The sequence below is a fragment of the Scomber scombrus genome, chromosome 12 (genome assembly GCF_963691925.1).
Source record: "Scomber scombrus chromosome 12, fScoSco1.1, whole genome shotgun sequence".
Taxonomy (NCBI): Eukaryota; Metazoa; Chordata; class Actinopteri; order Scombriformes; family Scombridae; genus Scomber; species Scomber scombrus.
Window position 1 is genome coordinate 16,231,164 of NC_084981.1, and position 25,343 is coordinate 16,256,506.

The 25,343-nt window shown below is 41.8% G+C and overlaps 1 protein-coding gene across 3 annotated transcripts in view; it reads left to right on the plus strand.

Moving 5' to 3' along the window:
* The window catches only part of dlg5a (discs, large homolog 5a (Drosophila)), a 40,429-nt gene extending 17,246 nt beyond the window's left edge, over nt 1-23,183 (plus strand). For 2 of the 3 annotated variants that reach the window (XM_062430313.1, XM_062430315.1), the window contains exons 6-33: nt 976-1,235; nt 1,513-1,825; nt 2,504-2,734; nt 3,141-3,325; nt 3,418-3,543; nt 4,529-4,661; nt 4,832-4,959; nt 5,049-5,224; nt 5,345-5,448; nt 6,708-6,800; nt 7,069-8,118; nt 9,247-9,367; nt 9,460-9,604; nt 9,927-10,060; nt 10,185-10,274; nt 10,989-11,157; nt 12,876-13,038; nt 14,984-15,117; nt 16,032-16,196; nt 16,329-16,512; nt 17,345-17,493; nt 18,221-18,391; nt 18,978-19,168; nt 19,273-19,416; nt 19,654-19,781; nt 20,012-20,121; nt 20,817-20,926; nt 21,048-23,183. In XM_062430313.1, the coding sequence (XP_062286297.1) occupies nt 976-1,235; nt 1,513-1,825; nt 2,504-2,734; nt 3,141-3,325; nt 3,418-3,543; nt 4,529-4,661; nt 4,832-4,959; nt 5,049-5,224; nt 5,345-5,448; nt 6,708-6,800; nt 7,069-8,118; nt 9,247-9,367; nt 9,460-9,604; nt 9,927-10,060; nt 10,185-10,274; nt 10,989-11,157; nt 12,876-13,038; nt 14,984-15,117; nt 16,032-16,196; nt 16,329-16,512; nt 17,345-17,493; nt 18,221-18,391; nt 18,978-19,168; nt 19,273-19,416; nt 19,654-19,781; nt 20,012-20,121; nt 20,817-20,926; nt 21,048-21,151 (5,211 nt within the window). In that variant the 3' untranslated portion in view covers nt 21,152-23,183. The remainder of the gene's footprint in view (nt 1-975; nt 1,236-1,512; nt 1,826-2,503; nt 2,735-3,140; nt 3,326-3,417; nt 3,544-4,528; nt 4,662-4,831; nt 4,960-5,048; nt 5,225-5,344; nt 5,449-6,707; nt 6,801-7,068; nt 8,119-9,246; nt 9,368-9,459; nt 9,605-9,926; nt 10,061-10,184; nt 10,275-10,988; nt 11,158-12,875; nt 13,039-14,983; nt 15,118-16,031; nt 16,197-16,328; nt 16,513-17,344; nt 17,494-18,220; nt 18,392-18,977; nt 19,169-19,272; nt 19,417-19,653; nt 19,782-20,011; nt 20,122-20,816; nt 20,927-21,047) is intronic. The other variant, XM_062430314.1, reaches the window with a different exon arrangement.
* The last annotated feature ends 2,160 nt before the right edge of the window (nt 23,184-25,343 follow it).

The window sequence follows — 25,343 nt, forward strand, 5'->3', positions numbered from 1 at the left end:
CAGAAAACCCCCTGCTCAAATACAATACATATAAGTCAACTCAATAGACCAGCACATATGATCAGCACCAGTCATTATGCAGATATCCAAAACAAATAGTGGCCCAGATGTTATAACGGCTGGAATTGCCTTCAAAGATTTACTGGCATGCAACAGATGCTAGCGCTAATTCATAAAATCAAACTGCATTTAAAAAAAAAAAGTGTTCCTTTGTTACAGTCGTTCACATTTTCAATAATGCTTTACTTTTTAAAGTCATACAACAAGTAAAGTTTGTTGTCCTCTATTCACTGAATACTTTGTTCTAAACAGCACAAGGGTGCTGTGACCTGAACAGCATTGGACCACTGTGCAGTGTTGTCTCACACAGCACCTATGGGAATACTGCAGTGGTTAGGAGCACAGGGCAGCCAAGCAGACGGAACTGCATACAGAGTGTTTCTGAAAAGGGCAAGCACAGAAGAAAAGGGCTTTGGCTTGGGCAAAGGACACACTGACCCAAACCATGTACAGTAGCTACAAGATCAGTGTATATGCTGTGTAGACGAGGTCAATACAGCCCTCAGGTCACAGCAGCTCTCTCAGGAATCTGGAGGACTATATCAGCAAGACCTATAGTAATGAGACATGCAGTCTCACAGAGAATGAATAATGCAGTCTCAAGGACACACTACGCATAAAACAGATAATTTGCAGGCCAGCCATTTAGTTTAACTTAAGTTCAGTAATGTGCAAGGACAGGGGTCTAAATGTAGCTCTAGAAAAACACTTAAACCTATAAAAGGTATTGTTTAGAGTTCCACTGGATTTGCTTGCACTGTAAAAATAGAATTCTCCCGACACATTGATGCCATCTGCTGCTTAGGTGCGGCACAGCAAATACTGACTTTGTTGGATATTATTTTATGGCGTCGAAATTTTATTAGTAGTAGTTTTGCAAGGATGTATAATATGACTTTTTATTGTACCCTCCAGGTGATGAGAGAGAAGGGCTCATCAGAGGTGTTAAACAAACTGTACGACACAGCCATGGACAAGCTAGAAAGCGTAAAGAAGGAGTACGATGCCCTTAGCAAGCGCTACAGCGAGAAGGTGGCCAACCATAACACAGACCTGAGCCGCCTGGAGCAGGCCGAGGAGGAGAACCGGCGGCTGCAGAAGCAGATGGATGCACTGCTCAAACAGCACGATTCTGCTATGCACTACCAGCAGCAGTACTCCACCTCATTGAGGAGGTGAAAGCACCGTCACCTGCACACATACATAGAGCAAGACACATGAGATGAGAAAAAGAGATTTATGTTGTATTCTAGGAATGGGAAAATGACTTCTTATTGATATGTTAATATTAAGTTCAAGGTACTATCACCTTAGCAGGTTTAAATCAGTGCAGAAAAGGGGGTGATAGTCCAACATTTTGTGAACATGCATAAGCTGTACTACACATCATTTTATATGTGCCTCTTGTAAAATATAGCATTTAAACCCTCACCACCTTCCTTCATCCTCCAGGTTCGATTCAATGCAGCAGGAGCTAAACAAATCCTCGGCCCAGAACAAGGAGCTGCAGAGAGAGATGGAGCGGCTGCAGTCGGAGGTAACGCGCTACAAGAACTTGCAGCTGAAGGCGGCCAAGGACTGCGAGAAGTACAAGGAGGAGAGGGACTCTGTGTTCAACGAGTATCGTCTGATCATGAGCGAGAGGGACCAGGTGATCAAGGAGCTGGACAAGCTGCAGACAGAGCTGGAGGCAGCCGAGGCCCGACTCAAAAACACCTCTTCAGAGAGGGTGGTGGCCAGCGAAGAGTTGGAGGCCCTTAGACAGGTATCAGACTTAAGATTGTAAAAAAAATACACTTAAATTTATATAGATCCTTTTTTTCCCCCATCTGTCCAGAGAGTGTAGTAAAGGTGAAGGCTGATTGAGTATCACTCCCAAAAACATCATGACAACTTACTAAATGGCAAACTTGAATTTGAAGATTGCAAACCTTTTAACTTACTGAATTCAAAATATTGCAGACCTGTTGAAAGTAATAATGTATTTTCCTAAAATTGATGTTTTGCATTTTTAAAACTGTTCTTGTCATTACTCATCACTCTCACCTTCCACAAGAGGGTAGAAGGTTGAAATCATTCTGACAGTTACTGAGCAGACAGATGAGCCAGCAGTACTTCCATCATATCCTTCAAAAAGTATAAAACTGTGTCAGTTTAAACACTTTCCTCTGTGAGAATATTAGTCTGTCAAGTTGTTAGTGAGTCTGCTTGTGAATTGGGCCAGGCATTCACTTGTCACTGGATCAAAGGCCATTTTCACCCAGGACCCCGCACAAAAATAGTTTAGCTCCGCTGCCTCCTTTTTGAAGAATATTTCTGAGCACTCACTAAGTAGTGTTGGATCACTCTGCATTGGCCCTCAAATATTTTTTTTTTCACATCGCATTAATGACTCAGTGTTGAGATGCCCTCATTCCGTTTTGCCCTCTTTGTTCTGCGGCAGGAGTTGAACTCGTCACTGGTGGACCGCGACAGGGCCATCTGCGAGAGGAACGAGCTGCTGGAGAAGTACTGCCACGAGGTGAAGGACAAAGCCGAAGCCCAGAAGGAGCTGAGCCAGGCCTGCAAAGACATCGAGACGGTCCGAGAGGAGAGGGACGTGGCCCGGAAGGAGAGGACAGAGGCCATCATTCAAAGGGATCAGCTGCTCCGAGAGTACTATCAGGCCAGACAGGTAACAAACGCACACGTCCTCACTTACCACACCTTAGATTTGACAGTATAAAGTCAAAGGTTGGACACAGGATAAAGAGCTTGGATCCAGTGAGCTGTCAGTTGGTGGATTACAGTGTGTCAGTGGATTGTCCTGTAAGCGGATTTAGGTCCACACCTCTGTCAGCCCACTAGATGGCTGTCTGTAAAGTCCCTCTGCTGGTTACACGAACCCTAAAGACATCATGACTAGCTTTTAATACCTTGAGTCACACATCTGGATAGTCTGCACATTTGCTGGTATCAGTATTTTATGTCCATCCTTCAGACCAGACACTGTAAAGTCTATGATGTTGCCACAAACAGAAATACAGCATATGTAGCACACTGGTTTTTAAAGAACAATCCTCTTCACGTATACTTCTTAGAAACAAGACTCGGCCACCCTGGACATGGAGCGAGCCAACAAGGAGATTGAGGTGCTGAGGAAACAGTATGAGGCCATGTCCCAGGAACTGAAGGAAGCCACGCAGGAAGCCGAGGTGGCCAAATGTCGACGGGATTGGGCCTTCCAAGAGAGAGACAAAATAGTGGCAGAGAGGGAGAGCATAAGGTCAGTCTGTTTATAGGTTTGTCAAAGAGAGGTAGATAATATCATATATCTTAGACTATCACTGACCTATATCTGTTTTTTCTCATTCCCAGAACTCTGTGTGATAACCTACGTCGGGAAAGAGACCGGGCAGTCAGCGATCTGGCCGACGCACTGCGGAATCTGGACGATATGAGGAAGCAGAAGAACGATGCATTGCGAGAGCTTAAAGAGCTGAAGTAAGTTTTGTCCAAGGTTTACTGTACTCACTTAGAATGAAAATTCTAGGAGAACTATAAGATATCTGAGGAAAATTCTACATTTGAGTGAGCACAAAACACTATTCCATGCACTCTGCCAACTTTGTGTGTCCTACCACTTTGTCTCTATAAGCTGTTGTACTCGGTGTGTGGCTGGGTGTAAGCTGTGATATTGTGCCTTTGGAGACATCAGAGAGCTCAGTTGTTTGTCTGGCGGCATTTCCACTTGCCCAGATTAAAAGTGTAATCCCGAAAAGCGTCAGTGTTTTGGACACATACACATACACAGTGAGAGACTAACTCTCACTGTCTCACCTCCCTGCATACCAATGTGTTTATATTGCATGTAAAAGCTCCCCCTGCTGGGTAAAGTGTATATTGCAGTCATAAAGTCAAGGCACCATATGGTGTATGCGGTATGCTGTGACTTTGAGAGTGTCTGCCTCTATCCTCTGCAAAGAACAATGTAGGACTGGGGTTTTAATGTCACAGCTACCCTCAAGGCATGCCTCAGTAGGACACCATATATCTTAGTGACAGTGCGCCATTGTGTGCATTCTACTTTTAGTTTTCTTATGAGCAAATATAAATTTGATTCCCTAAACCATGAAGCAAAAGGCGTTGGTGTCAGAAAGGATGTAAGAAATATTTTAAAATGAAAGAAAGAAAAGTCTAAGCCAACTTCCACAAAAAAATAAGGTCAAATCATGGAAACATTCTGAATATATGTGTGTTATTTTATCTTGCACTTAGTTTATGATTGATATCTACATCTACAAATATGCAGACTTTATTTTAGTTGAACATATATATATATTTGAATAAGTCCCATTAACTTTTGGTTCAAATTTTTTTTCCAGTATACTGACTGGTTGTGTGTTATTCTCTCATTCTCTTGTCCCTGCCCATTCATCCTCCAGTGACTGACCCTTTGACTCTGTGTGCAATGTCTTCCTTTGTTAAGGGAGAAGATGGAGAGCCAGTTGGAGAAGGAGGCCCGGTTTTGTCAGCTAATGGCCCATAGCTCTCATGACTCAGCCATCGATACAGACTCCCTGGAGTGGGAGACAGAGGTGGTGGAGTTCGAGAAAGACAGGGTAGGAAAGACAGCGCTCAGCTCTTATTACTGAGAGTGATTTGGTGACATGCCAGTCTCCCTGGAGCCAGTTGAGCTTCTGCTGCCAAAAATGTGATGATATTGAAATATGTTTGTCAATTCACTGACTTTTATATGGATTTACTAACATTTATATTATTCCCTTTACAGGATGACATGGATTTGAAGGCACTTGGGTTTGATATCGCAGAGGGGGTAAATGATCCATATTTACCAGGAGATTGCGGAATATTTGTTACAAGGGTGGACAAAGGAAGTATTGCAGATGGACGGTTAAGGTGAGTGCTGCTCTAGTAGCTGTCACGCTCCTTCCTATAAACTAACTGTCCATTTTATGTCTCACGATCCAGCCTTTTTGTGTTTCCAGAGTGAATGATTGGTTGTTGAAGATTAATGACATCGACCTGACCAATAAGGACCGGAAGCAGGTGGTTAAGGCTGTGCTCAACGGTGGAGGATTGATCAACATGGTGGTACGAAGAAGAAAGTCTCTGGGAGGAAGGCTGGTCACTCCTGTTCACATCAACCTCGTGGGACACAAAGGTATAATATTGCTTAAATAGATGTATTTTTGTCTTTTACTATGTATTATGACTGTGTTTGTTTTTGGGGGTTTTACTGTCTTTTTTTTTTTATCACCTCATTTTCTCCTCTGTCTCTTAGACAGCGGTATCGGTCTCGAGAGTGGGGTGTATGTAACTGCCATTGTCCAGGGCAGTCCGGCAGCCAGGGAAGGTTCTCTCACAGTTGGAGACAGACTGATCGCTGTGAGTCATAGCCAACTTCTTTAAAATCCTCTTTTATACTTTTTTTTTTTTTTTAATACTCCCTTCCTCCACATCCACCACATTGCAGATCAAACAGGCTCTATGAGGTTTCTAATCCAGGCCCCACTCCATTCCAACACTCACGCTCCACACCCAGATAAAGTGGGATTTTGTTGAGTATGTGAAGAAGTAAAAGAAGGAGAAAAGTCTCCCTTTTGATTAAATCCTCAAAAACCTGCAGCTGCGGAGGGCTAGGTGGAGCTGTCTTCACACACACAGCTGCGGTACACTCACACGAAGGGAATAGGAGGAAAAGAGACAAGTGTCAGGAATGGAACTTTGTGTCTCCATCGCTGTCTTTTCAAAATTGACCTTATCCTAATCTGCCAGTAGCAGCAGAAATCTTAATTCCCCTGTTAGTTTAAACTGGAGCATAAAAACCTGTGCATTACGTTTAAATCCCAGAGCACTTGGATATCTCTTCTCACCATTTAGCAGGATAGCAGTTTCATACATGTAGCCAGGAGAGCTGATATGCCAGATGATAACTCAGCTGCAACCACAATTAGCAATGGTAAGTATAGATGATGCGTTAAGAGATCTTAATCATGAAAGCATATCGTATTTTATCATGCCCTTGTGGATGTTAATCACATCAGTGTATCGGGTTATATATAACTTACTAAATGCTTAATTGCGTTTGCAAAGGAAGCCACAGTGCTGAATCAGGAATGATATATACATGGGATACAGCTGAATGTCAGTTGCTAAACCCCACAGCTCAGAGGTGACTGTTACTGTTCTATGCTCAATAAAATGTATCAAACTTGTCCGAGGTCAAAGCAGAAAGTCCTTTGTCCAGAGTAATTTTATAATTATAAATTATAAATATAATAAATATATAAATATAATAAATCTCATCCATAATATATTGCCCACTTTGCTCTTTAATATCTTTGACCGTTGATTATATTTTAAAATTTCCTCTCAAGTCAAGCCTATTATGATGGAAATACACAGATTGCGATGTGCTGGCCTAGATTTCTTGTGCTCTCCCTACCGCAGCCAAGTGAGACGCAACTCAGGCCCCAGGCAGAGGAGATATGTCACCTGTATGTGTTCAGAGATGTGTATCTATTCAGATCATGCTGCCACCCAAGATATATACACACTTCAGAGGAAAATCAAAAAGACTGACGTGCATTGCTGTAATGTAGAAGGACCTGTCCTTATTTCCATTGTCTTCCTCTGCTCCCCAGATAAACGGCATTGCTCTGGATAACAAATCTGTGACAGAGTGTGAAACTCTTTTGAGGAGCTGCAGGGACTCTCTTAGCCTCTCTCTCATGAAGGTGGGCCACCGTCATCTGACTCTTTTAGTTCCTTTTCTACCTCTCCTATGCTGAAAATCCTCAAGAACTTTCTTTCTACTTTTGCTTGCCCTACATAGCAGTTTTATAACCTCAACCATGTGGTTTGGGAAAACTGAAATCCTAGCATATCTGATGCATCCACATTTGTTTTGTCGGTGTCATTTAGAAAAAAACAAACAAAGAAAAAACTTTTAAAGCTTTTTTTTTTTGTTGCTGTGGTTAATTCCTTCATCTGTCCTCCCCGTAGTTCTTCCCACACAGCACATCAGGCCAGAACATCTTCGAGAGTCTGCGCGACACATCAGAGAAGTCCAACGGGCGCCTTCACGTATCAGAGATTCACTCTCGGAACAGCCGCAACCTCAAACACAACAGCTCGACACAGACCGACATCTTCTGCCCTGATGTTGGAAGCACCAGCACAAGTAGCATCTCTGGGGAGAGGAGGAAGGTCAGAGGTGAATCTGATGAGATGTACGGAGACATCAGCAAGCAGTTCTCCACAGGTTCCCTGCATGCCACTAGCCTTCGGCCGGCCTCTGACTTGGGCACTGGTCGCTTTGGCCCCAGCGCCTTCCAAGAGTGCTGTCCCTACCCAAAGGGACCTTCCTCCTTACCCTTTGACCCCGTTTCTCCCTCGGACTGCATCGCAATGGAGACAACTCTGGAGAAGAAGCACAGTGGAGGCACGTGGCCCAAGATGATGGTGGGAGGCATGTCGGTAGCACCAGATAACACCAGCCCAGTCACAGCAGCAGCACAGCTCTCCATCTATAAATCGCCTAAGCAGAGGAAGTCCATATTTGACCCGGACACTTTCAAGCGCCCTGAAACCCCTTCCATCAAGATGGAGTACATGGCAGCCAACCAGATAGCTGCAGTAGCTGCTGCTGCAGTATCGCATTCCCCACAGCCTTCGAAGACAGAGTCCCTCTCCTCCTCATCCACCCCCACCCCAACCCCTCCAACCCCACCCACTCGCAGTGACTCTTTTAAGTTCAAACACAAACATCAAAGCAGCTCTGCCTCTGACTGCACAATCACCTCAGACGGCAAGGGAGAGGCTGCCATCTCCATGGCAGCAGGAGAGAGCAGGGAGAGGAGTGAGAGAGAAAGAGACAGGAATGGAAACCACTATTTCCTGGATGGCAAGGTCCTGACCTCAAGAAAGTCATGTGACGAGGACATCGGCCGAACCAGAGGAGAGGAGCCTGAAGTAAAGAGACCGCGCCCTAAATCTGCTCCTGCCCTCCGACGTAGGATGACCCCACAGACCATCACTCTTCCCAGCTTCCAGGTCGGTCCATTTAAAACCTTGAAACCAGATCTAGACTTTTTATTATGCCTCCGTGCCAGTGAAAGTCATGGCTGGAGGCACACGTTTTTTAGGTTGTCTGTCCCATACTTGTGACTGCAATATCTCAGGAATGCCTTAAGGGAATTTCTTCAAATTTGGCACAGACGTCCAGCAGGACTCAAGGACAAAGTGATTAGATTTTGGCGGTCAAAGGTCACAGTGACCTCACAAAACACATTTTTAGCCATAACACAAGAATTCATACACTAATTAGAACAAAGTTTCACACAATAGTCCAATAGGATCAATTGAGGAAGTAATGACATTTTATGTCCAAAAGGTTGAAGTTCAACTTCACTGTGACATCATGATGTTCTGCAAAAGTATGAGCCATTATCCAACGCCATAACTCAGGAATAGAAGGGGAGATTGTGACCATATTTCACATTTGGTTGGATACTGAATTGGTGACACGAACCTTGGGTGCCCACCTTGAAACTGTGGTGTGGTGATTTTATTAAACTCTTTCAAAGTCTTCACTATAAATATTTTATTAGTCTTGACAGACATGAATGTAAACTGCAACTTGACTGGTTGGTGGAGGCATAGAACCGTGAGGTTTTATGTTCTAAAAAATGCTTCTTTAAAAATAGTCTTTTGCCTGCTTCCTGCACAAGTTCTGCTCAGCCTGATCAGTAGCTTCTCTAATAAAGAGACATGATACATTTATGCATTTACAAGTGTTTGAATTCAAAATGAGACCAACATCTCAAAGCATCCATTTTGTGATAGAATTTACAGCCCCGTCAGAGCTGTGCCTCTGGGAGTTGCCACTTAGCTAGCATGTCTGAGTGATTGATGCTTCTGCACTGGTTCAGCCACTCAGCCCAGGAGCTGAGTCAGTGCCTGGGGCTCAGACAACCATGCCTGGCTACCTTTTCGGGCCCATGAGCACAGGATTTTGCAGTGGGGATGAATGTTCGTTTTACTGTTGTGAGGTGTTCATGATGTAATTTTTCTCATATGTTGTCTCCAGCAAAAGATTGAGAATTTTTTTCCCAATACATAATGGTGTTTTGTTACCCTGCAGGGAGAAAGGTAACCATTTGTGTCTATCATTTATCACAGAGCTACTCTAACGATGAGCATTCACCAGAACCCAGGGACATGCTGCGGTCCTCACCCAGCCGCTCCCATAGGCACAGCGTTGGCTTTGTCCCCACAGTCTACAACGGCACCCTACCTCCTAGTGAGTTTCTTAGATTCTTACATAAACACACTCTCAACACAATCATACAGTCCCCCCCCCTCTTTACCATGGTGGTGTGTCTATCTTGTCAGATTCAGCCCACCGGGGTCTGGCTCCTTGCCCCGCTGTGACTGCCGTGATGAGGAATCCAGTGTACACGGTGCGCAGTCACCGTGTTCATACCAGCAACTGTCCATCTGTCGCCTCCCAGATCTGTCACCAGCACACCCACACCAGGTTACCCCTTCCTCCACACTTACAGATTACTTGCCGTAAAACTAGTAGTTTATGTCAAAGGTTTTTAAATTGTTGGTTCATAGTTTCTGATGGGACCTCTTATTATGACTTGTATTTTTAAATGAGCCAGTTCCCCAAAGGCATAACCACATAATATAATGTGGTTGGTATTGAAAATAATTTCCTATTGCTGCTTTGCCCTAATGTTGTGCTGTTGTGATTTAGCTCAGGCCATCAATTTAATTGACTGTGAAATATCTCTTGTATTCTATGGATAGCTATCAGTGTTTTCTAAGGCTTCATATTTTTCACTTTTGTGTAGCCCACAACACCAGGGTCGTCTGAGCCTGGACCTTAGCCAGCAGAAGCGCATGGGCGACTTCTCTGAAACCTCATCGTCACGCAGCAGCAGAGCTTCACACGGTACAAATTCACTGCCCTCCAGCGCACGGCTCGGTCAGTCTGACATGCACGCATGCACGCACACACAAATGAATAAAGGTCACAGACTTATGTCCCATTCTTTTTTTGCATATTATGTCAGCGCGTTCATCCCTGTATCATCTCATCCCTCTGCCAGGTTCTTCCAATAATGTCCAGTACCGCACAGAGAGGATCAAAATCCCTTCCACTCCCCGCTACCCTCGCTCCATGCTGGGGTCAGACAGAGGTACTGTGCGCACAAGTAAAAACACTTCACACTCACCACGAGTGTGAAAAGCATCTTGGATCAAACTGCAAGGCAGCAGATACAGCTCTAGCCATAGCTTTTCTTTTTAACTTTGTTTCTAAACCCCAATGATTGGTTTAACTTTGTCAGGCCTGCTGCATAGTAAGATCAATATCTTTTAGTTTTAAATTGAGATTTTACAATATTGTCAGAAGGAAAACAGGTAATTTTAAATCTATCCTTGAAACTGTAGGGGTTGAAATCTCACATTCACCTCTATACATGATTGAATGTACATCCTGGATGGTTAGATTGTGTTCAGATTTTGTATTTAGAATTCAAAATCTTACTAGCCAAACTCAAACATATTTTTCCAAATTAACAGCAGTGTGTGAAAACAATGTGTCGCTACTTCACAGGCAGTAGCTTATTAAATGGAGATACATTTCCACACACATTCTCAACAGTAACCAAAAGCAACAATCTGCTGACAGGCAGCTCAGACAGCAATATCCTTGTTAAAACGTAGATGTCAGGAGATTTGTGTATGTGGGACCAGTGAAATTGGATATTTACTGTCCTTTATAAACGCTGACAATATGGTGTGACATTGCAATTGTAATCAGATTTCTGTGTGTATTTCAGAGGTGTATTTCATGTGAGATGTAAATGTCATGGTTCTGCCCCTTTCTGCTCCTTTGTCTTTAAATCTAGGCTCCCTCTCACACTCAGAGTGCAGCAGCCCCAGTCTCATCACACCTCCACAGTCTCCACTCAATCTAGAAACTTCTTCGTTTGCCAGCAGCCAATCACAAGGCTCCATTTCAACTTTACCTCGGATCTCTGTCAGTCCTGTGCCAATAGGGGAGCGCAGGAAAGATAGGTATGACAAAAACTAACGCAGATAAAAATTTGTAAATGTAAATTCAGTTTTCATGCTCAGCGGGATGACACATGTGTACTATTGTGATGCTCTTAACTGCTACAGATTGACTTGGTTTTGACTAATTTCCTGATCTTGCGTCAGAAATTTACATTGAGTAGCTGGAAGTGAGAGCCTGTAATAGACGTGTTCAAAATGTTAATCAGATGATTATAATCTAGTTGATTAGCATGGTCTTTGTTATAGGACTGTGATAAAATGACTCGACAGATGATGTAGATTTGGGATGAATGAGAGTATGATTATAATGATCACTTCAGAAGCCAGTATGATATGGTCTATGTCTTCCCTCAGGGATCCTCCTAGGCGATTTCAAAAGGTGTTGCCAAGCAACAGGTGGTCAGCGCTGTTCAACCCCTTATTGAAATTCAGATTTAAATCCTATTACAACCCTTAATAATTTTATGGAAGCTTCCAAAAAAGAAGCAGTGGTCTACCAGTGTGTTGTAATTTTATATTACTCTTTTCTGTCCCATTTTGTATCACTACACCTCTGTCTTTACTGTCTCTGTATGATATCTGTCCACCATTCTCCTCTTTATCTTCCTCCCATCTATCTGCAACCTTCCGCTTCCAGATCTCTTTACCGTAACCGATCTTTTCTAAGGATTCCTCTGGCTGCAAGGCCGAGGTTCTCCTCTCTCAGGAGCCTCAGGTTCGTTCTCCCTCACAGTGCTACAAACAAGGGAATGTCCCCACCCTCCCCCTCTGAGTTCACGTCTTTCTCATGCTTCAGTGCAGTCGGTTAGACAATATGGAGGAAAAGAATAGTCCTACGCACTTCACATGCACTATATGGAATGCAAAACGAGATTTTGTGATGTTTTTCACCCACCCCGAGAGTGCAGTTTTAATTTTCAGATTACCAGCCCTTTGCATGCTAATGTAAACAATTTATATCTCAGGATATAGAAAATATACCCCTGTTCAGCTACACTTGGTGAGCTTTAAAGGTTCAGTGTTATGATTGTATGTCTGCCCTTGTCTCACATGTTGGGAAACCCGCTCAAATCTCAGTTATTGCATGCAGCGTCCAAGCCCTATTATGACAACATGGTCAATATGCATGTGTGTATTTTGGCCTCAAGCCAAGTCACCCTTCAGTCTGCAGTATGTATGTTATGCAATGGTATTATTATTCAGCCGCTAACTTCTGGGTCATGGTCTTGTTTGTACACCACTACTCTGTTTACCCCTCTCTCTGGCTGCTAATCCATTCCTCTTATCTGCCTTCATTGAATTGTATTCCATGTCGAAAGCCAACTTGTTATGAAAACACACAAAGTTCATGCAAATCCTTCATATGAAGGGATTTTTTTGCCTGTGCTTTCATGATGTGGTACACAATGTCTCTGGTCTCTTAGCCTTTTCAGTTTCTTGTTCAAGCCAGGTGGAAACTGTTGCTCTGGATAGATAATCAGTTTACAGGCCTGAGGGCCAATTTAAGCTCAAACACAACTTAATCTGTCTATTAATTGGACCAGACATGACTTTGTATCACTAGAGCCAAAGCCTGCATAGGGAGTAACTCTCCAGAGCTGTAAATTAATTGGTCAACTTCACCTCACCATTTACCCTCCCAATTTGCTCCTGTGCGGTGTCGTATAACTGCTTTTCTGTAGTACTATTCATTCATATACACTTCTCTTTTCCACCAGGCCATACTTGGAGGAGCCCCGTAATGTCATTGTGCACAAAGGTGCGGAGCCTCTGGGCATCTCCATCGTGAGTGGGGAGAATGGAGGCATCTTTGTCTCCAAAGTTACTGGAGGTAGCATCGCCCACCAGGCAGGACTAGAGTATGGAGACCAGTTACTGGAGGTATGAACAACCTATACTTGAAAATGTAGCTTCAAGCAGCACATTCTCCAATGTGTGTCAGGAAGCAGAGCAATACAGGAGTAGCCTAATACTGATACTACTGATATATGGTTGCTTCAAGGGCTCAAAGTAATTTTACTGCCTACTCCACACTTTTTCCACTTTACTACCCGGAAGGCTGTATTCATTAGTGTTGTCACATTTCCCAGCATTTTTATACAGTCACCAATATATGGTTTTTACAACTTTAAAAAATGACTGTGTAAGCTGAAATACTATTGCAAAGTCGCATAAAGAAGGCATATACCTTTCTTGTAAATGCTACACTATTTGTGTAGTTAAAAGCAAAAAACAGTAAGAACATTTTTGACATTTAATTTAGTCTTACAGCTGAAAACATGGGGAAAAAAGCCATAATCTAACAGGCCTGCAGAACTTTTCACATTTTACAGTAACCCAAGAACACAAGAGTGTATATTCATTAAAAATCCTTTCCTGATTTTTACGAGATTTTCTTTCTTAGTAGTTAAAGTTCAGAGATTAAATAAAGGCAGCAGATGCATGATGGCATCCACCTGATCAGTAACTCTGTTCAATATAAAAATGATGCATCATTAATGGCTGAGATGCCTGCGTCATATAAATCAGAATTTTCAAAATGAGGCACGGGGAGGGAGATATGTGAGATGTGAACTGCAATTTCCAAGTTTATACCTATAGTCATAACTCAGTCAAATCTGAACACACAGACACGATACACATCTTTTTAGATTCAGGGTGACTTAGATTTCCAGAGGGTATCATAAACTGTCATGAGCATCGCAAATAATCTAACAAATCCTCATAATTAAATGACAGCAGAGGTGTAAAATTCTGGTGGCAAAAAACGACCTATTGTTATGTTTATGCCATTTAGCAGCCATGATAATGTGCTTCAAGAAAAGAAAATAGGACCCTTTTATATGCAGTTTTCCAAAAACCATTACAAATCACTATTAAAGGTTGTTTAAGGTCTGGTTAGGTTTAGGTGCAAAAAACACTTCATTATGATTAGGGGAAGATCATGATTTTGGTTAAAGTGATCACTTTTATACTTCATTGTCATGGCAAAAGTAAACAGTTTTTTTTCTCATGGTTGGAAATGAGAAGTAAACAATCATCTCCTGCAGCAAAGTCCACTTTTTGCCAACTATCTAGCCATCTCCCTAACCTGCCACCACCTAATAAGGCAAAATCATCTTAAGTCACATAATAATGGCGTCGTCTGAACTGCATCACTTCCCCGAGTCATAATTATAGAGGCTGCTAGATGGCGTAAACGTTATAATAAGTTGTTTTTGCTGACCTGAATTTTAGACCTATGTTGTAATTTGTCTTATGAAGGCGCGCTGAAATAAACAAGCATAAATCTGCTTATGGACACTACCATCAATTACAGAAAGAAGACCCTCCCCCTAACTCCAGAACTTCCCTGAGAATCGTCACATTTTTAGGTTTTCTTAAGTGTCAAAGTAATCCAGTGATATAGGCTAAAAAAATGGGGGGAATTGGGTATGGTGCAGCTGTCTGAATTTTGTCCAAAGGGGCGGCACACAATGTCAGACATTGAAAACCCCTGATGTAGATTAAACAATGCAAAAATCCTACATATTCATTAATGAAAATATAAATAGGCATGCATTGCTTCAATCTTTCTGAAATACAAAAAGGACGAGCGATGTTACAAGGCAAATAATGGCTGTATACACTTTTTTTTAAGGGTAGGCAAATGGGTGGTAAGCTAATCCCCTGTCAACTCTCATGAGTATCTTCTCCACCAAGTACTACTAATGATTTAAAACCTTCAATACACAGAGCACATATACTATAACTATCTCTCTATTTCTTTATTAAACCTATCTTACCTAATCCTCTCTCCCTGATCGCACGTTTCTTGCTTCATCAGTATAATGGTATCAACTTACGGAACGCTACGGAGCAGCAAGCTCGTCTCATCATAGGCCAGCAGTGTGACACAATCACCATCATGGCCCAGTACAACCCACACATGTACCAGCTGGGCAACCACTCTCGCTCCAGGTATTACACTGTTTCTTCAAGAATTGTTTGTAGATGTTAAATGTGGGGGTATTTTTAGTCTGAGTCCCACGTGTGCTGGGAGTGTTTCAGTTTAAGAATGACATAGTAATGTGTATTATCATACTTTACATGGCCAGGTTTTATTTAAATGCAACTTTAGTTGTAGTTTTTTTCATCAAGCAATTTTTTCTGAAAAGTTTACTTCTCAGTAGTCACTGATGGACAAACTATTTAATGGCAACAATGTCAAATACATTAAATATATCTTTGGTATTTGTGTAATGCAGTTTCTTGTTGGTTATCAGTCAGCAGTGAGTTTCTAACTTTTAGAGCACACACACAGTGAAATGTAGACTAATGTGAGCTTTGATATTTTAACTATTGCTCTATACATTATTCAATTGAACGAGAGTTGTGTGGCATGTTTTAATTTTGATAGACTTAAAGGCCACCACCTGCTAACTCTGAGCTCAGTAAAAGTTTGTCTAGATTTAAACAATTTTTGGTGCTTGTTTTAGTCGGAGAATAACTGAACTATTGCAAGACAAACTTTCACCATAGTGTTAAAGTACAGAACAGGAGAGCATATGTGAAACCCTGGACTCATATCTTATATGTAAACACTAAGGATGGTTAGAGTATAACAAAACAAGCTCCTATGTTTTGCACATACTTCCTGTTTCTAATCCAGCCCCTCTCTGTCACGGGCGTCTTCTTGAGTCACTTTTGAGTTTAACTATTTTTGAAAAAGGTATGAATAACGTAGTTTGGCATGCCCAGGAGACACAGAAAATCATTTGAGTAATTCATTCACTGTGAAGTACATTAATCCTTAGGCCTTGTATAAATGTAATTGTATTAATGGTGCCAGGAATTTCCATCTTTTTGACTGTTTTAAAAAAATATTGGTGCAGTTCCCGTCTAGAGCCAATCAGTACTCAGTCGACTCCTCAGGGGAGCGGCGCTGCCACCCCAGACAATCACTCCACCATCGATACACTCAGTGAACAGGACGAGGGCACCCTCACCCCCTCCTCCAAGCAGACCACACCCACCACCAGCCCCCACAATTTTATCAGGTAAACATGTGCACAATTTTTCATTAAAGGAAAAAAAAGAACCCCACCAAAATAATAACTTGAGATTGAGAGGGATTTCTTTCTTACATATCATTCTGTATCTTTCTAACTCTTGACTGTTTGTCCCCCCAGGATGCCCTCTGATAGCAGCAAGAAGGCGGTTGAGCCACGCCTTGTGACAGTGCGCAGGCCTGGGGTGGAGGTGGGAGTCACACTATGTGGTGGGAACCTCCGGGGCGTCTACATAGAGAGTCTGGATGAGGACAGTCCTGCCAGAGGCGCTGATGGGCTGCTCTCTGGCGACCTCATCATGGAGGTTTGGACTCATGCACTTCTGCTTTTACTTGAGTATATACATACATAGACACACAAAACCTAATGACTAGGACTATCATAATGCATGCATGGAGAGTTATACACACATGCACAGTGACCAATGGTCTATGCAAAAAGTCATGATAAAGTAGAACACTGTTTTTCTTATTTACAATTCTTGAGAGCAAATAGTATTTTTATTCAATTGCTAAAATGATTTCACATGATGCTGTGGATTTTCGTGAGACGGTGAAGAGATGCAGATGTAACTTCTGTTTTTTGAAGTGTTGAAAAAGCTAGACTCTTATAAAATATTTACTGTCCCCTGAATGCTACAAAGCTTGGTGGAATATCATTAATTTGAACTTGAGCGCTTTGAAAAAAGCGTTGGCATTTTTTCCCCTGCCTGTCTGTGTTCGCTCACTTGACATTTGTGATCTATCAAGAGCACCGCAAACTCATAAAAGACAATTCCTGGCACGCTCCCACTTAGCTCTCCCACCACAAACGACCTGCTATCTGAATTGCCATGCAGCTTTGTCATCAGGCCGCACCGCATCAGTGAGTCCGTCAATCTCCGATGTTGTTTGTTTTCTTCCCCATACATGGCACAAATCAATACTGCGACACTATGATACAGCTGAAAGCTTGGGGGAAATGTCTCATGTTTATTAGAGGATCCTTCAAAGGTTCAGCAAATGATTTCACAGATGAGTGTAAACACCCTTGAAATTTCTTTTCTCCTCACCTTGAGTTTGTCTTATTTTTCATAATGTGAAGTTCACTGGCCTCCTTTTATTTGTTTATTTTATTCCTCACCTCTTGTCTTTCAGTATAACTCGGTGAATATGAAGAATAAGACGGCAGAAGAGGTGTACGTTGAGATGCTGAAGCCTGCTGAGACGGTCACATTCAAGGTGCAGCATCGGCCAGACGACTTCAGCATGCTCAAAGATGTTCCAGGAGATGGCTTTTATATTAGGTACGTGTACAATGCTTATATACATGTTACACACTCACACAAATCATTGTTGGGCATTTATGTGGTACAGCGCTAATAAAGAACCAAACTCATTTTCCACAAGCAGTCTCATCTCCGTCCATGCTACTATTTATAGAACCACCACTGGAGCGCCCCTTGGACAAGCTGCAATCTTTCTCATCTGACCAATTATGTCCCAGATCCACTGTGTGACTGTGACGATGCTAATCACAAATTTAGGTTCTCTAATCTCTCTTCTCACTACACACCACATCCAATTTAGTGCTTAGTGTTTTCCAGGTCATTAGAAATACATTATATATGAATGGAAAATGAAGCTCCAAAATAGTCATGTTTTATTGTTGGGAGTCTGTCGGGGTGTGTTGCAGCAGCTGCCGCAGTCACTTGTCATATAGGCAAGTGGGCTTGTGATGTCATCTGCAGTAAATACACTCAGCCTGCCTGGCTGTCACAGATAGGCTGCTTGGGAATGACTTACAAGGCTCCAACAGGAGACAGGCAAAGCCTATACTGTCGATGGATAAACTCTCTCTACACTTCATTTCTTACCCTCCTTCTATCTCTCTGACTCTTTATCTTGTTTTTTTCACACCTTTCTTGTCTGATACCTCACCTCCTCTCTCACTTTATCAACTTCATGCTCCTTCGATCCCTCCACCCTCCTCTTCATAACTTCCCATCTATCCTTGTCTCTCCCTCCCACCAGAGCACTTTACGACCGGGTGGGTGAGGCTGAAGGGGACCTCAGTTTTAAGAAGGACGACATCCTGTACGTGGATGAGTCTTTACCAAAGGGAAGCTTTGGGACGTGGATGGCCTGGCAGCTAGACGAGAACGCGCAGCAGATCCAGAGGGGGCAGATCCCCAGCAAGTACATGTGGGTTGAGAATGCGGTGCACGCTTACACACGTACATTTTTAAGCCAGTGGACACTTTGTAACAGCTGTGACAACAATCTCTGCCATACTGCTCATCGAATCATAGAGGCATCTCTCTTCCATATATTTTGGACTGGCCTTTTGCACTTTATTCAAGGTCCTGTTGTCCTCTTATTGCATTATTGTTGCAAAACACATTTTCTGCACATCTATGGTGGTTAAATAATATAGTGCTACTGATTTTGTTGTTTTATAGTTGCCAGTAACAAGACATTCAAAGCAACTGCAATCCTTTATATATTTGTGACTGACCTCCTAAAATGGAGAGTAGATTTTACAATAAAGATATATTTTTTCTATTGAACCTTGACTCTCAGCACTGTATGCCTAACCTTAATGTTTGCTCTAAACTTAGTTTGACAAAAAAAATCAATGTTTAACAATCCTCACCAGTGAAAATTTCCTCAAGCTTAAATGACCCTAAAAGAAAAAAAAAAAAAAAATCCACTTTACACATAGATGCACACGCAGCCTTCTTATGTGCAGATTCTGTTGGATAAATCTTTCTTTTCATTTGTGGTATAGGATGGACCAAGAGTTTTACCGCAGACACAGTGTGACAGAAATGAAGGAAGACTCGAGTAAGACTCTCTCTGCAGCGGCCCGCAGATCATTCTTCAGGAGGAAACAGAAACACAAACGCAGCAGCTCCAAAGACAGCAAAGAGATGGTGGCTCTAGATGCCATCAGCACAGACTCCATCCCCTTCCTCGATGGTGAGCAGAAAGGTTTTGCTGTTTTTGATTCAAATGGGGCTGTAGGTATCATGATTTTTGTTTTGATTATGGCTTTAAATGACTTGTGTGTTCTTTTACGTCAGACTGCGTGAGCCTGGCATATCAGCGGGTCCAGAAGGTGGAGTGCACCTCTCCCCGACCAGTACTTGTCCTCGGGCCGCTAACTGACCCTGTGAAGGAAATGCTGGTCAAAGAGTCTCCGGGGAAGTTCTGCAGATGTGTACTGGGTCAGTTCACCTCATCCAGATGTTTTTCAGCTATAAAAATCAATGGAATAAATTGTGCATTTTCATTATTAGATGATATTTTTGCATTGGAAATAAGATTTTAGAGTTGAAGAATGGGAGTTTGTACTGTAAATCAGGAAATGATTATTCTGCATTGTACAGTATGATTCCTCACTCCACAACTTTGAGGAAAATGTAGTTTTCTTTACTCTTTTCCTCTTTCTTTCATGTCTGCAGAGGTGATGAAGGCATCCCAGCAAGCCATCGAGCGGGGCGTTAAAGACTGCCTCTTTATCGACTACAAGCGCAGGAGTGGCCATTTTGACGTGACCACTGTTGCTTCTATAAAGGAAATAACAGATAAGGTATAAATCTTTGTATTTTTTATGACAAAGTGGCTTCTGTTTGTCTTTAGTCTCTTTGTTTGCTCAAGATAAGGTATTGGAGCGTTTTAATCTTAGATATTGATTAATTAAAGACCAATCTTTTTCGTGATAACAAATGATATTTGTTATCAACACTTTTGAAGCAGTGTATTGGATTAGTTCAGCTGTTGTGTGTTGATGTGATGTTCTGTTTTCTTTTTTTGTTACAGGGCTGTCACTGTTTGCTTGACATTGCCCCGCATGCTATCGAAAGGCTCCACAGCGTTCACATTTATCCAATTGTTGTTTTTGTGCGCTACAAAAACTCCAAGCAGATCAAGTAAGTGGCACCCTGTTTCATAACACTAATTAGGACAGACCAAGCTTTCCCCTCAGTGTCAGTTTCTTTGTGCCGCCACCACACACACACACACACACACACACACACACACACGCACACACACACACACACAATGCTTGGTTCGTGGAGCCTGGGGGGTTCCTGTGCCAGTTTCAGAAGTATAATGATGGGGAAGTCCTGGTAAAGCAGCATCCATACCCACTTTGTGTGTATGTGTGTGTGTCTGTGTGCATGTGGATGGAGCAGGATAAGCCTTCACACTCTCCATCCTACCAAGAAGCCTTTGGCATGTCTTCACTCCACCACACACACTTGCATAATCCCAAACAGCTGGTGGAACATGCCTTTTTTTTCTTTCTTTTTAAAATAAGGGCTCTCAGTGCAAGTGTTGTATCCCTTCTTCACTTTGCTGTTTATAGGGCATACGTGTGGATGCTTACCTTGTTATCTTTATAGTTAATGTTATAGTTTTTACATACCTATAATCATATCCAGATCCAACCTCTCTCTGTATTTTACTCCTGTATAGGACACACTGGTGTAAAAGATGCACCCCACTTCTAAGTGAAAAAGAATTGCATTTAGAAGCGTCTTGTACACCAATGTTTACGGTAACTGGTATTGGATTCATACCTCAAAGGCTCTGAACTGAATGACCCTCCACTTGTTCATAGGGAGCAGAAAGATCCTGTGTATCTGCGGGACAAAGTATCTCAGAAACATTCCAAGGAGCAGTTTGAAAGTGCACAGAAGATAGAGCAAGAGTACAGCAAATTCTTCACAGGTTTGTATGCAACCGCTGATACAATACAAATACAATTTTTTTTTTTTAATCTGTCCTTTTAGAAGGACTAGTACCTTCTTTGCATTGTGATAAACATTCTCTGACAAAACTCTCCCCACAGGTATTGTCCAAGGTGGGACCCTCCCTTACATTTGCACTCAGATCATGACAATAGTTGATCAAGAACAAAGTAAAGTCCTGTGGACTCCACTTGGCTGCCCCTAGAGGAGACCGACAGCCACTACAGCAAGCTGCGCCTTTCATCTCCATTCCCAAACACTAATTAACCCTTTTCACACTATACCAATAGGTACACTACAGTGAGCTAGTTATGTAAATTATTGATATTTTTTTATTGTGTCTTTGTTATGATTTATAATCAGAGCCTCCTATTCTGATGTACTCCGGAGCAGGTTAGTAGCACTGGATCTCAACGTTAACGTTCATTCAGTCTTCCCCAAGGGTTTCTGGTGGTGTAATTGTAATGCTGCATTGTAAGCGTCTGTTTACAGTCAGAAAGACAAGTCTGACTATTGGTGTTCAATATATGCTTGAATGCGTTTCCCTCCCCTGTGTACACAAACCTCAACACTAATGAAGTTCAGCAACCCCCCCTCCTACCCCACCCATGTACCAAATGACATGTGGTTTCCCTACAATTATGCACCCATTTGATGATGACTGACAACTAATTGTATATGTTTGTTTGTGTGTGTGTGTGTGTGTTTGTGTGTGTGAGTGAGTGAGTGAATGAGTGACTGAGAAAACAACATTGAGACTGTTGTTCAAAATTGTAATGACAATTTCAGCTGAGTTGAATCATGGTTGCTCATTAGCAGGAATATGATGCTATACAAATGAAATGCCAGAATCAGACTTCACGCTTTTTGTGGTGTTTCATCACAAATGTGCAAAAGCACCAAACCTCTGAAGTATGTAGCTGTGGTCGCACTGAACCTGACTGCCAGCAGTGACAACCATGAAAACTCAAAACACATTGATGTTTGCTCTATGCATTGTGTTTCCATAGTAGCCGGGTGTGCAGACAGTTTATGGGCCTTTCGGAAGTGCCTTTGGAGAAGAAGCCTGATCTGAAACCAGCCCCTGGTCATTTAGCTGGAACGTTTAGGGATCTGTTTTAAAGTTTTAACTTTTAAGATCCAATGTGTCATCTCACCCATCTTCTAGTTGAATAGGGGCTGATTTGGGATCAGTGCAGTGGAAAGCGCATGACAATGGTGAGGTTTTGAGGGTAGGCCGAAGCGGCGGCCAACAGGTTAACTCCTCAGAATGCACTCCAGGGCTAGACAAGACCACTGTGTAACTATCATTCTATCTCTTTAACATGTATTTAACAACAATATAGAGTATAACATATACAGTATGCAGATACATCTGAAAACACAAATATACAGTATATATATAAATATATAAATAAATATATATTACACGTATTTTCACTAGGTCATATGCCTAGGAACGTCTGGCAGTCAAGTCATGTCTTAGCAGGTATTAGCATGTTTTTTAAAGAATTTATTTTTGTTTTTTTGTGGTTGGTTGTCAGTCACTTATCGATGTTCTCATGAAAAGAAAAACTATGAAGCAAAATTTGCAGGGTAATATCTTAAAGGGTTTTCCTCTGGATCCGTTTAAATGTTAGTGACTTTTCATTGTTATTTAATTGTATTTTTTATTCAGGAGGAAAAAATATATTGACAAAAATATTCTGCCCTTCCTCAAACCATATCCTGTATCTTATTGTGCCAAAAACCACGAAGGCAACTTTATCCTTTTTTCTGTTTTGCACTTGTTTATCTGTGAACCTTAAACATGTAACTGTTCCTAGGTTTCCAGTAGACTATGAATAGGTACTATAATTTCTACTGTAACTAATACACATTTTATGTATCACATCAGTTCCTTACATTTCATTGAGGGCCTTTTATTCTAAATTAGAAAAAAAGGATCACTTCTTATTTGAATTATTAAAAAGGGATCTATTCTTGCACAGTTTTTCAAAGGAAATTTGGTCCACAAGTTTGACTATTGGGCTAAAAAATATAAGTAGAAGCAAACTGTAATGTTACTATTTTTCTGAGTAGATAGCAGATGTTAGAGAAAGAGTGGGATACAATGAGAAATGGTTGTATTCTTAGAAAGAGTCTAGATGCCAGGTACTGATTGAACTTTTCTTTTATTAAAAGGAATGTGATTTGTATGTTGAGACATTAACATGAGAATAAAACTCATTTTTCTGTATCACAACATGGACAATGTGTCTGGATTTTTGTTAGTGTCTGTGGAATTTTCTACTGCTCTTATTACTGTGAACAAAATAAAGCTCCCATTTGCATTTTTTCCCTACCCAAACAACACCACGCTTCATAACAATTGTGTCAAGGCAATGACAAAGGAAAATGTGATTTTCAACATAATGCTCTGGCTCATCCTTTTTATTTAGGTTATGTTTTTAAAAAAAGCACAAATTAATGTCTTGTTTGATTGCAAGAATGTCCTTCAGAGACGTTTAATGATGAAAGTGAATCCTTTTTTGCTGAAAGCTGCAGAGGCAGCAAATTAAGAAGTAGCAGATGAAATGGCCATCAGTTTCTTAGTTGAGATAGTGTGACAATATCGGACAGAATCTCGGGGAGATAAAGGCATGGCCTCGCCTCAGCATTTAAAGAAACAGCTGCACTCGGGTTTATATAAAAAGACACTGTCTCTGCCTGTTTTAACAGCACCAGTCATAAATCGTGTATGGAAGTTTGCTGCTGACAGGTAAATGTGTCGTCCTCGTACTAGAACATAGTCCTTCATGCCCAATAAATTACTTTATACTCAAAGATATGATCTTGTTAATTATCTTAAACATAATGGAGACATGCAAATCATTTAAAGGAACACTACCCTAGTTTTACATATGAATAGTCTACCAGAGGAATTCTGTTGCAGAAAAGTTGGAGGATTCGAGGCAGATTATTAAAATGAAGGCAGCAGAGGTCAAGACGTTCTGTTTATTTATTCCCTAATATGGGTCAAGCCCCAAAAATGACTGAATCCTGCAATTTCAATAATGCAACAAAATGGTATAATATATGAATGGCCTACCTCCTAAAATGACTATTTCTTTCAAACCCCACACCTCCAGTTTGTAACGCAGGCTTTCTGTTCAAAAGTCTCCAGCCCTAGATGAGATAACTCGTGATTATATCATCAGTTTTTTTTCTTTTTTTTCAAACTTTGGAAATGCCCCTGCAGAGCCACAGAAGACATTAAACAACTGTTTCCAAAAGCTGAGAGACCTTTCAAAAGACACTTAATTTTACATTCATGCAGACTTGGTTTTGTAACAAGACAAACTCACATCACTAGAATAACTCATATTTCTGCAGCATTCTGTGAGAGTTGTTTTCCATGCAATTGGACAGCCTATAGCTAGACCAGATCTTGCTGGTTGATTGGGTGCCCTGCAGTGACTTGAGGCTGTTTCCTCTGAGCATTGCAACCAGGGTCACATGGTCCTCTGGCCAATGATGTTACAGTGAATGACTACCCTCCAGCTGCCTGTCAGATTCATTGGGGCAAGAGAGTGCTCAGATTCTGAAACATCTACCATGTCTAATGCCTCAACTGCTTATAACTTAGGCCCTATAGTTGTGCAATAGTGAGAACATTATCTATTTGAAAAAGCAACATTGATGCTCCTAAACCCTGTCCAGATATTTCCACTGTGTTTTTGTCACTAATGATTTCACATTACATCCGATATACAAAAGGTGAAGGTCTGCTATGCCATGCCCCTGATTCTTTATGTCCTCCAAGTCCCCTCTTTCCTGTTTTAGAAAAGGGTAGGGTCTCTAGCCCTCCTGCTGGGGTGTCTGTTTCAAGACAGCTGCTGACAGCTCAACTGAACTTGAGAAGTCTTAAGTCTGACAGCAAAGGATCTTTGTAGTCCGCGCTGGTGAGCCGTGCCCTTTCCCAGCTCACGTCAAATCCTGTTGTCAATGCGAGGAGGCATGTTTCTCTCTCTTCCATCTCTTTTTGCCATCTCTCTGCTTGATGGGATGAATCTGCCCTCTTCCTCGTGTTAACTCCAGCATCTCCAACTGTCCTGTGGGATTACCACCTGACTGCTCTCATGTTAATCTCCTCATCTGTCATCAACGGGACCCTCCGGCTAAAATGTTGTGCTGGCCCACAGGAGCCACTTGTCCAACAGCTGGCCTTTCGAGTCCCTTACTGCTGTGGTCAGCAATAAACACCAGCGTGATTTAGTATGACACATAATGTATATGTGGCATGTGTATGGGCTGCTGATGCTCTCACTCTCTGTGACCTATGTGAGAACTTGATTGTTGCTTTGGAATTTGTATTTCAAGGATATATAGAAGTAAATTGATTTCTTTGTTGTTAT